Here is a 12,500-nt window from a genome sequence, read left to right as displayed (position 1 = left end):
AGCTGAGTATAGATCTGTATAGCTGTGTATAGCTATGTATACCTTTGTATAGGTCTGTATAGCTCTGTATAGCGCTGTAGAGCTGTGTATAGACCTGTATAGCTGTGAATAGCTATATATACCTGTGTATAGGTCTGTATAGCTCTGTATAGCCCAGTATAGCGCTGTATAGCTGTGTATAGACCTGTATATCTGTGTATAGGTATGTATACTTGTGTATAGGTCTGTATAGCCCTTTATAGGTATGTACAGCACTGTATAGCTGTGTATAGACCTGTATATCTGTGTATAGGTATGTATACCTGTGTATAGGTCTGTATAGTCCTTTATAGGTATGTATAGCACTGTATAGCGCTATACAGATGTGTATAGCTGTGTATAGACCTCTATAGCTGTGTATAGCTATGTATACCTTTGTATAGGTCTGTATAGGTATGTATAGCTGTGTATAGCGCTGTAGAGCTGTGTATAGACCTGTATAGCTGTATATAGCTATGTATACCTGTGTATAGGTCTGTATAGCTGTATATATCCTTGTTTTGTTGTGTATAGCTCTGTATAGCCTTGTATAGGTATGTATAGCTGTGTATAGCTGTGTATAATGCTGTATAGCTATGTATAGACTTGTATAGCTGTGTATAGCTATGTATACCTGTGCATAGGTCTGTATAGCCCTGTATAGGTATGTATAGCTGTGTATAGTGCTGTATATCTGTGTATAGCCCTGTATAGCTATGTCTAGCCCTGTACATCTGTGTATAGCTCTGTATAGCCCTCTATAGTTGTGTATAGCCCTTTATAGCTATGTATAGCTATGTATAGCGCTGTATAGCTGTGTATAGACCTGTATAGCTGTGTATAGCTATGTATACCTGTGTATAGGTCTGTATAGCCCTTTATAGGTGTGTATAGCTCTGTATAGCGCTGTAGAGCTGTGTATAGACCTGTATAGCTGTGTATAGCTATGTATACCTGTGTACAAGTCTGTATAGCCCTGTATAGGTATGTATAGCTGTGTCTAGCACTGTATATCTGTGTATAACTCTGTTTATCCCTGTATAGCTATGTATAGCCCTTTATAGCTATGTATAGCGCTGTATAGCTGTGTATAGACCTGTGTAGCTGTGTATAGCTATGTATACCTGTGTATAGGTCTGTATAGCCCTTTATAGGTATGTATAGCTCTGTATAGCGCTGTAGAGCTGTGTATAAACCTGTATAGCTCTGTATAGCTTTGCCTGTGTATAGGTCTGTATAGCTCTGTATGGGTATGTATAAGTGTGTATAGCGCTGTATAGCTGTGTATAGACCTGTGTAGCTGTGTATGTATGTATGTGTAGCTGTGTATGTATAGCCCTGTATAGGTATGTATATAGCGATGTATATGTGTGTATAGCCCTTTATAGCTGTGTACAGCTCATTATAGCGGTGTACAGCTGTGTATAGCTGTGTATAGCTGTATATAGCTGTGTATAGCTGTATATAGCTGTGTATAACCCTTTATAGCTGTGTATAGCTGTGTCTAGGTATGTTAGCTGTGTATGATAGACCAATTCGGCTAACTCGTTGTTGTACCCAATTCAAATCTCTACGGGTTAAGGTGCTTTGTGTAATGCATTTGCATGATAATGTAGCATTCACATTTAAATGATATGGTAATACTTGGAACAAAACGTTTTATTCCCAAAAGATTTGAATTGGGTACAACACTGAGTTAGCCGAATTGCGTTGTGTACCTCCAGGACATAATATGTATGTAATGATGTAATATGTATTGGGTCCATAATAATTCCCCATACATGACGTACCTACCTAGCACAGTGAAAAGAAACATGGCAGCTCGCTTGCGTCAGGGAAGGTTTCTCTCAAAACATTTGCAAAGAATTTCTCTTGCCAGTGGAGATATTGAAAATTTTAAAGAAAGCCGAAGAACTCATACATGCAGCTTTTCTTATCTGAGGAAAACCGGAAGGATTTCTGCCTTTACTCGGGAAAGAACTTCGATTCCCCTTCGAGGTGAGCTGTTGTATAATGTTAATGGCAGACGATCAATTAGAGAGTAAATATAGTGTCTTTAAAACTTTGGCTCGTCAGTCACTGACTAGCCACCAAGCAAACGAGGTGAAGCCACCAAAGTTTAAAGTATATACTGCATCCTGATGAAGGGCATAATCAGGGGTATAACAATTAAACCATCAAAAATTAAAACCGGAGAAGAACAAGACTAGTTGAATGGTTGAATCAATCAACCTTGCTCTTTTTGGTTTTTTCATAATAACAGTCTTGTTTATGTTTCCAAGATATGCCAAATATGCACTTCACAGCTTACTTCCTTTATGAGAGACGTCTGTTAGAACGCCATGTACTTTACATTCTGTTATTCAAAATTAAATTATCGTGTTCTCAGCTTTTGAATCACATGTATTTCTCCACCAGCAAGTCTTCATTTATAATTGTTTTAACTGGTTCCAACATTTCTATCTTAATACCAGCCTGTTTATGTAGATATCAATATTCTGTAAAAGATTACTGTAATTTCCGGCCGCTTACCCGCGGGTAATGTGTTAATTTTTCCATAAACAGTTGTTGGTGTGTGTTATAGAAAGGTGCGGGTAATGTGATAATTTTTAAATCTTCCAGTATAGTTTTAAAACAGTAAGCCGGGAAAAAATATAAAAGTCATTAAAAAGGTGTTCCTAAAAACTGAATATTGCCTTATTTTAATCCCACTTTAATTGCCTAATAGACTTTAATGCTCTCGATGAAAAGTGATGCAAATTGAAAACATATCAGCAAATATCGTTGACAAACAAAATCTTTTATCACGTGTGTGCTATTACTTTCCTACCTTGCTAATTTCACAGCTTGTTTCTTTGTTTAGTTGACAATAAAAACATTCTTCACGAACTGGAATAATAAACTCAGGAAACAAGAGAATAAAAATGTGAAATACAATGTAGCTGGCTTCAAAGTAATGATGCCAACATGTTAATTTCATGGGGCTGCTGCCGCCGCGTAATTAATATAACGCTACATGAAAGGTGATTGTCGGCACGCATGTAAACAAACATTCACTGTCAAAATCTTAAAACACCACAATAATTATTTTGCACATCAGCAAGCACTGCCTTGAGGTAGAGAGTATTTTCCGGTTTCAAGCGATTTCTTACAGTTAGTAGCTAAAGTCAGCTTACAGGCCTAGTGGCCCATCAGGCTGGAGCTTATCCCCGGTTTCTGTAGCATGAAGCGACTAGGAGTATTTCTACTTCCCCCTAAATGGGATGCTAGTCCATCGCAGGGTTACCCCCAGCATTTCGCTGGTACCCATTTATACACCTGGGTGGAGAGAGGCACCGAGGGAGTAAAGTGTCTTGCCCAAGAACACAAGACAATGTCCCTGGCCAGGTCCCGAACCCGGACCATTTAATTTTGCTCCGAAGTTGAGCACACTAACCATGAGGCCACCGTGCCTCCCAAAGATTCTGAGATATTGATTTTTTTTAGAACGGATTTTTACCGGTGGTTCAGGAATTTCGTTTGTTTTGGGTGTGGGTTATCTGCTATTGCGGGTAATCTGTTGAAATTTTTTTCTTGGTATTGCAAGAAATGACCGATGTGGGTAATCTACCGCGCGGGTATACTGCCGGAAATTACAGTAACCCATTGACCCCTCAGGTACCCTAGGATGCCCCCAGTTTACAAGTAAAATAGCCTCGCGTTAGACAGTCTTACTCCCAGGAGTCAGTGGGTCAATGGGGGGGACCCGTGAGGCACACTAGGATGCCCCCAGTTGATGAGTGAAATCGTCTGGAGTTAGACAGAGTAAGATCTGTCAATTCTCACCATTCGGCAGTCAATGGGTTAAATGTTTCAAGAGTTGAATAAGCTCACGCATTCCACCATCATTAATTATGTAAGAGACATAGTCCACCTAATCATTGAGGTTGAATTGGTCTGTAGTCTGCATTTTGCAGATGCTGCACAACATTTCCCCCTTATCAATGTCAAGTGGTGTGTATGAGAGGAAGTTGTTCCACAAGAAGCCTATAAACCGATTCAAAGTTTTTCGACTTTGACTGATGCAACTGGTCGGACCAAAATGCCCATTGTATTTCACCAAATTGATGTTCCTTTGTCTAGTGCTGGCAAATGAATCTCTTTGATTGGCCAAAAAAATTGGGCCAGGTTTGTTTGTCACATTCTGGATGCCTTAGGGACCAGGGTGCGCCACTTACACTGTAAACCTGTCTGCCAGATGAATGCCGGTGTCAGTTCTAAAATTCTCATTTTCACTCTCATGACATTTGTTGGAAAAACTACAAGGAACTGTACAGTGTAGATGGGCTGGAATGAACTAGTGAAATGAAAGCAATACATGATGCTGTTCAACTTCTATCCAATAGTGCACATTTAGCAGATTAACTACTACTTACATTGCTACAGTACACAAAGTCTACAATTTTTAACAACAGTGGGACTTTCATTAAATTTATTGTACCCGGTAACTCCTGGTGAATGTCTCTGTTGAACCTCTGTAGTGTCAATGCAAGGTTCTGCTTCCATACAAGTCTAATACTAATTTCAGTAGGGTACATGTAGTAACTGATTTGAAGCTGAACTGTAAACCTCATTGACATGGAAAGAATTGATTTTCACCTAATAAGATGCATTGTGTGTTTGATTTTCTGGGTCACTGTCAGTTTCACAGGGTGTGAAGCTGTTAGAACACAGTATCAATTGAAAATAAAATAAAGAAGTGATCCTCACACTTATCAAAATATAGTATCTCTTTCATCAATATGGTATCACATGGATCTTTTGTGTTTAGTCTTGATATGTCTGTTATATGTCAGTAAAAGCCAGGACAATGTTCATCCAAGTGCAAGAAACTCCAAACCCAAACAGTCTGAAGTTTGTTCCCGGTCAACAGGTGTTGGAGTCTGGTACCATTAACTTTCCGAATGTCCAGTCTGCATACTGTTCTCCCTTAGCAAGGTACAGTACAGTACATGCTGCATTAAACTGCCATATCATTAATCTTGAAACATTTCCCCAGTATCCCCTCCATGTGATCTGGTGACGTAACTCGGAGGACTGGGGAGAAAAATTTTAACGCCGTATCCCACAACCGCGCGCGGCCTCGTTTTCGAATTCAACATGGCAGAAGCGAGGTTAGATCTCGTCGGGTCTACTTGAATGTTTATTCAGTAACAGGAAATGTGGTTGACATGGAATGATCCGTTGAATTTTGGCGATGGAAATACCACAGGGAGTTTGGAAACAACACCTAAGGCCGTGCGCGGTTGTGGGATACAGCATTAAAATTTTTCTTCCCAGTCTTCCAAATTACATAACCAGATCACCTGGCTACCAGTGATAATTTATTATACTCTATTCAAATCCTGCATTTGAAAAGGACCCATAGGCTAGCCCTATGAAGGGTCAATCCCAACTAAACTGAAACCTAATTAAAGAGTGTTTGCTTAATTAAATGTGTTTTCATAAAATTCTTACAACTAAATCAATAAATATTCATCCACATTATTTTTTAAGATTTTGTTTATTAAAATCTGTTAACAAGACCTACATGTAGTAGTACCGATCTCATTTGGGTTTATATATTCCTTGAATTTTGTCCATTGCAGCCAGCATTAAAAGGCTTATAATAGCAATTAAAGAACAAGAGAATACCGTTTTTTATTAGCAAACATATGAAATTTTATGTCACAATCTTTAATGACTGATAAATAAATTCATTTAGTGTTTTTTGTTTTTTCTAGCAGTTTGTTTTTGGATGCTTTGAGTTGAATTGCCATTATTTTTTTATTATTTTTATCAACTTCTGTAGGAGTTTATTCAGAATCAACGGTGTGGAGGGTATCATGTTTGGACCAGATTTTATAACTGTCACCAAAGTGAGTTCGCAGTTACTTAATACTGTTAATGAAATGATATATGAAATGGATCACATATGAACTGCGGATATGAAATCAAGTGAAGCTATGATCCTCGCAGTTATGAATGCAATTTTTGCAATTGCGTAAAGAAGCCTGAAAATTTCTTTACGCAATTGCAAAAATTGCATTCATAACTGCGAGCATCATAGCTTCACTTGATACTTAATACTGTCTTTAGTAGTTAACTAAAATCAACCAAAAGGTAATTTTGTTTTTTAAAAAAAAAAGATCCAAGAACTTTTGAGGCATGCTGAAGATCCAGGTGACTGTATAAAAGCCTTTGAAGGATCTTTGAAATTTGTTCAAAATTTCTGGTTTCAATTACTGTACATTAATGGCTTCCAGGGATACTTTTAACAAGAAATTAAAATAATTATCACTTGTAAATCCAGAATTTTAAATATCCTTCAGAGGTTTTAATCAATATCATTTGCTAAAAGTTGCACTTGTACCTTTCGGAGACCAGAATGGAACTACAGTAGATTTCTTGTAGGCATGATTTACGTCCTCAAGATTTTTGAGTGGAAGTTTCTTTACGCTATCTTACATGTAAACAATGTTATACTTTTACCTTCCTCAGACTGATGATGAAAATGACTGGTCAATTTTAAAACCAGATATATTTGCATCCATAATGGATTTTTTTGCCAGTAGTGTCCCAATCCTTACTGAAGATCAACCTGCAAGTGACACAGGTACAGCACATTAGGGCATTAATCTCATCTCTTACTGCACCCAAATTCACACTTAGCCAATCTCAAACCTACTGTCCCGGTCAAAACTGTTGGGACGATTCCTGCTTTTCCCTCTCCTCCCGTTACAATGTTGATTTTTCACGGTCTCCGAAATCAAGATTCGTTCATCGATTGCTCGAATGCTTCAACATTGTCTGGGGGAAAAGGGGGGGAGGGGGGGGCACGAAAGAGGCAGCAAAAGAAGGACACGCGTTGCTCACATAACAATAGAAGCATGTACAGTAAATTCTCTACTTTCGCCCAAATTTAACAAGTGTCCCAAAGTCTTTTGACCCAGATTGTAGTTTGCGGTCCACACTTATGTAATTATATCCTATGAAATCAATTTTCTGACTTGTTATTGCACAATATCATGGCCACTTTCAAGTAGATGTTACAGTATGATAAACTGCGAGGTCTGACCAATTAAATGTAAACTGAAACCCAATAATTTAAGATTGAGCTGGTGTTAATGTCATTTAACAACTGCCTTGCAAAGTGGTGGTTGGGTGCCTGAGAAATCCAGGAGCTTCCACTATTGGCAGCCAGCTCCCAGATGGAGACCGCTCCCATGGCTGGCAAATCCAGGCAACCCAGCCATGAGCCCCCACCTGGAGGGAGAAGGCAGGTACCCGTCACACTGATAAAACAGTGGAAAGAAAGGGAGGGACAGGGGAGAGGAGACAGCCTCCAAGGAATCCCCACGCTCAGGAAAACGCTAACGCTCAGAAAATGCTGACTAAAATGCCAACAAAACTGCTACAACGCCCTATAGACCAAGAACACGAAGAATCCTGGCACATGCGCTTATATCTAACAAACCGCTGACCGCGAAGGTAAAACTTGTGCTCCTAGTTGGTTACACCGTTAAATTGCATTTAATTGCATTTAAATTTAAAGCGCTTGAATTCACATATAACTACAACCAGATGTATTATAGCTGGGTTAGAGTTCTCCGTCATGAATGTGTAATATATTCCAATTGGTACATTTCTTTCCAAAGACTTGTAGCACGATACACATGTACACCAGTGTAACATGTTACATAGAGCACTTTCATGAAAATGTGTAAAATATCCCCAAATCATCATTACTTGCCAGATATTAAGTAATTAACATCAAAGAAACATATTTGGAAAATTTTCAGGGTATAATTCTTGTCTAAAGCTTGTTTTAGAAATTACCCAGAATCCTTTTTGGGCGTGGCATCTGACTATTTGGTTTGCTTAGCATGACTATTATCGCTAAAATACAACAAACTTAACTAACACAACTACTTCTAAATCATGTATACTAAAAAGAGGCAATTATTTATTCATTTACAGTCAAAGGCACTTAATAAATATTATTTCTTTTCTTCTGTAATTCCCCACAAAGGTGTCACAAAGTGCCAGCAAGCCCAAAAGCTGTTTCATTTTTGTCTAGTTTTTTCATGTCAGTGATGTTCTCTCTAACAAAAGAGAGGCCTTTAAGCCCTGAAGATCTTTTATTCCCTCCACCTTTTCAGCATTTGAAATGCTTTTCTTCTCAGTATTCATCTCTAAAGTCCTTGTACACTATTGTGTAACGCAATCGTCACGTCCACTTACCTCTGATATTTTCCCGCTTTTTGCCCCTGATTTGTTATATAAACACCCCCAAGATACTAAGGAGAGGTTACACAGGACTCCTTCGATGTTTGTTGTGGATTTCGGCTGGAAAGTGTCTTCAATTCTAGTTTGATTTGGCACGTTTTCTGCTACGAGCGTGGTTGTAATTTGATCGTTACGCTGAACACACGTGGAGTTCAACTGGAAATATGTTTCCGATTCACTGTTTGTAGAATTTCTTCGTTTTAAGCCTACTGAAGACTATAAAATTTAGCAGGATTTGAAGACCAGTAAGTGAACTGTGCTGCAGCTGTGTATCGGCGACGGTTGGTAACTAGAGGCTGAGATACAGGTTTTCTTGTGGGTAAGTAATATTCAATTTTACTAATCGAAAGTACGCAACAGATTTGTTTCCGATCACGAAAATTCTTTATTTCTTCATCGCCGTTTGAGATCATTGAAAACCTTTCGTACTCGATGGTAAACAATGTTATGAACTTTACTCAAACAAATTCTCTTCTTTTGTAGGTGCGTTTGGAAGTCGCTAGCCTGGCATTTGTAAGGCATGGAGCGCTGTCGGACCTTGAGCGTTACACAAGCACTAAAGGGCAACCGTCCTTAGAATTATAATTCTCTTTATTTGTAAAATAAATGTGGAGAACTGTAATTTTGCGTATAGTGTCATTTTTTCCTATTTAATATTTCTGCTCTGTTGAATTTTCTTAAATAGATTGCATTGAGGGTGAAATTTTACTTTTTTAACTATTTCATGCAAATTAGCTGTTACGCGTTACACGCTGATTTTGTAACTATTTTCTTGCATTTTGAAGATTTTTTTGTTCTTATGTTCTTCCAAATGATAATTTTTTAACATATCACTTAACAACAATCCCTGTTCAAGTAAGGTAGAAAATTTGAACGAAATCCGTCATTAGCTTGCAAAGATATCGGAAAATATATTTGAGCAACCACTAATGTACATGTGTATTGTGCTACAAGTCAAAGCTACTATTATTTTTTAGTATCACCCAACTCGTGGACTAATGCAAAGCGTGCATTTTAATTGGCTACGCTACTAGAGGACTATTAGTAATAGTCCTCGAGTAGCAAAAAGCATGATGCTTTCTTTTGTTTTATTTCCAAATAAATATTTCTTCAACTTGCATTTGCTAACTTTATTATTGCCTTTTCTGTCCGACTAGTTGGGTGATATTAAAATGTTCAATTAGACCCTTCGCCCTCAAGGGCCACTGGTGAGGGTCAATAGCCCATTGGGCTTTGCCTCATGGGCTATTGACCTGTAGCCCTTGCCCTTCGGCTATTGACCTGGGCTTATTGTTAAATATTGCCCTGTTTGCTGTGTTAACCTATTCATCCCTGAGGCAGTCCCCAGTCCCAGTGTTTATTGCATTTGCTGGTGTTTATTGCATTTTAAAAGAGCTACTGTAACAGTATAAGAACTTTCACGCATTATCAAAACCTGATGTAAGTTTTATAGCTGGAAGTTCTTGGTCATGTTCAAATGTTTAATACTGTATATTTCAATCATGTAGTGTTTCTTTCCAAAGCTACTATTGAGTCATTATTGCCCTGTTTGCTGTGAGTATGAGTAAAATCGTCTGGCAAATTAGACGGAGTTTAATCTATAGTCTCACTCTTAGGACTGTTTGGGTTGGAGGGGACACAGTTGTTGAGTGGCCGCTGCGCCGCGCAAGTCCACAACATACAGCTGTACATGTACACCTTTGTCTATAAGAGTATAGACAACGCTGAACCACACTCGATTTGTTTTTTACCACAATATTCAACGCCAAAGAAATTGTTTATTTCAGAGCATGACAAAAAGCATGTCTATAACTTTCTGGCAATAATTATGGTTGGTTTATTTTTCCAAAATGAGCATTCTGGATTGGCTATTACATTGTTTTGTCTAGACTCTTATTGACAACGCATACCTGCCAACTCTGCCAGTTTTCCCAGGAGTCTCCAAGTTTGTGATCAATTAAATCTCCCGGTTTGACCACCAAATCTTCTGGGAAATACACTGGTCTTCCGTGGCCTTTTTCAATTTTTTTTCTTTTATTTGGTTATTTTCGAAATGTCAACAAGGAAAATAAAAAAAAAAAAAGAAGTAGATTTGGTGCTCTTATTTGAGCTGTTTTCGATCAGAAAACATGAAACAGAGCAATCAAATTGACTTATTTAATGAGTATCGTAATTGGTCACAAATTAACCAATGAAATTTTACAATACACGGTAGAAAGTTTGGGAACAATAGCAATATGGTAGGTAAATGCTGTTCTAACTGAGAGATGCCAGGAGCAGTCATTCAGAAGGCCTTCGGGTGATTTTCGGAGAGTATTCAGACATTGTTGAAAATGACATTCGTACGTCACTGTGCAATGCAAACATTTGTAGACATCTCCAGATTTTTGTGCTCTGGGGGTTGGCACATATGACAACGGCAAATTAGCCAATCAAATTTCGATATTATAGGCAATCGTGGTGAAAACATAAAATCTAATAGTCTCATTCTCTTGAGGGAAACTTAAGGATTAAAGTATTTAGATTTGTCTGTACTCACACATTTGCAACTTGCAGCAATCCACCCTGATGATGATGAAACTGTTGCTATGATAAAGGAGCTGTTAGAAACAAGAATAAGGTATAAATTGTGAAGTACAAAGCCATTAATTATAAAGCGATTCATGCACATCAGTAGCATTGTCAGACAATGTTCTGTTATTTTCAATTGCCAACTTTTTTACCGTCCAATTCTAAGAAACAAACAGGGCTATAAAATTTCATACACTTACAGTACGTGTATGTCCACGAATACATGTATTTTAAGGTGGAAGTTAGCTTGCGGAACACTATGTGATCTATATAATTAGGGCCATGCATCTCTTTAGTGTGACATACTGAACAGTCAGGTATATTAAAGTAACCATCTTTGTTGCATGACAAAGTATTTTCTTATGGGAGGTTGCCAATGGCTTTTACAGTAGCAATCTTGCTGTGTTAAAAGGTGCACTTTGTGACACTTTAGTAAAGATTTTCTGACAATCATAACTGATCTATGTGGGTGGTTCCTTTTCAGCAACAGATATCAAATGGAATATGGAATATTTTTGGCTTACAAAGTGGTCACAGTCACTTCAAAAAATTGAGTAGTGGTTGCTTACAAGAACTTTGAAGCAGTGCATCTGTATAAATTTGACAGAATGAAATACATGTAAATGTACAAATTATGTATATACTTGTCAAATGCGGATAGACGAAAGATAGATTAAGTGATCCACTTTAATATCTGGACAACAAAATGTCTTTGAGCAGAGGTCATGAGTTCGAAACCTGTTAACCCAGTGACTCCTGGGGGTTCCCCATTGACGTTAGACATAGTAAAATACTAAGTATGGCCGGTTTTGGGTGTCAAAGGGTTAAAGCCACGAACATTTTTCAGGTGTCTATATAACAATTATTCCATGAGCCCGAGTTGGATATGAACGATAAAATAACCAACAAGCGCGTAGCGCGAGTTCGTTATAAACATTTCATATCCAACAAGGGCGAATGGAATAATTGTTTTAGTAAATTCTCAAACCGGGTTTTGCCGCCGATTTTTATTTCTACAATTTTACAAAGCGTCCGGAAAGAGCATCTTATTTCACTATTTTCCATATGACATAAAACTTTGACTATTGGCTCATAGTCAGAGTTTTGTAGCCAATCAAAAAGCTAGAAATGCAATAGTCGGAGCTGAAAATTTACTAAAAGATAATAGTTATTGTCTAGATAGACAAGAGTGTGAGGATCACTTCTATGTTTCATGCATTTGAAAGACAAAATGCAATAGTTTTGTTCTTGAAAGAGCTCATTAATTTTATGGGATGTGGTCACCATGAGAGAGTTGACTTATATCAAAAGTCTGTGGAATGACTTTTTGAAGTTACTCATGAATAAGCTTGTGAACTTTACTGACAGTACTTGGGCTACATGTACATGTAGTCTTATCGTAATTTGTTTAGATTTGGCTGTGATAGACTTTCTTTTACTTGTAACATTAATGACAGTTGATCCTCAGGCATTAATTTGCTTCATGGTAATGTTAGGTTCCTAGTAGTATTCCTACAGCTTGATTCTGTTAACAGTGCTTTGATTTGGAATTATTACTATTCCTTTCTGGCAGACCGACAGTTCAAGAAGATGGTGGAGATATC

At 37.9% G+C, this 12,500-nt stretch overlaps 1 protein-coding gene across 1 annotated transcript in view; it reads left to right on the top strand.

Annotated features, from left to right (window-relative positions):
- The first annotated feature begins 1,820 nt into the window (after positions 1–1,820).
- Positions 1,821–12,500, top strand: part of LOC138004134 (NFU1 iron-sulfur cluster scaffold homolog, mitochondrial-like) — a 16,039-nt gene continuing 5,359 nt past the window's right edge. Inside the window, exons 1-6 of the mRNA XM_068850564.1 lie at positions 1,821–2,016; positions 4,854–4,995; positions 5,849–5,915; positions 6,538–6,652; positions 10,882–10,945; positions 12,470–12,500. The exon at positions 12,470–12,500 is cut by the window's right edge and continues 9 nt beyond it. Coding sequence (XP_068706665.1) covers positions 1,833–2,016; positions 4,854–4,995; positions 5,849–5,915; positions 6,538–6,652; positions 10,882–10,945; positions 12,470–12,500 — 603 coding nt within the window. The 5' untranslated portion in view covers positions 1,821–1,832. The remainder of the gene's footprint in view (positions 2,017–4,853; positions 4,996–5,848; positions 5,916–6,537; positions 6,653–10,881; positions 10,946–12,469) is intronic.

The sequence above is a fragment of the Montipora foliosa genome, chromosome 5, assembly GCF_036669935.1.
Source record: "Montipora foliosa isolate CH-2021 chromosome 5, ASM3666993v2, whole genome shotgun sequence".
NCBI classification, from domain to species: domain Eukaryota; kingdom Metazoa; phylum Cnidaria; class Anthozoa; order Scleractinia; family Acroporidae; genus Montipora; species Montipora foliosa.
The sequence above is the reverse complement of the archived record's forward strand: the minus strand, read 5'-3'. Positions and strand labels throughout refer to the sequence as shown.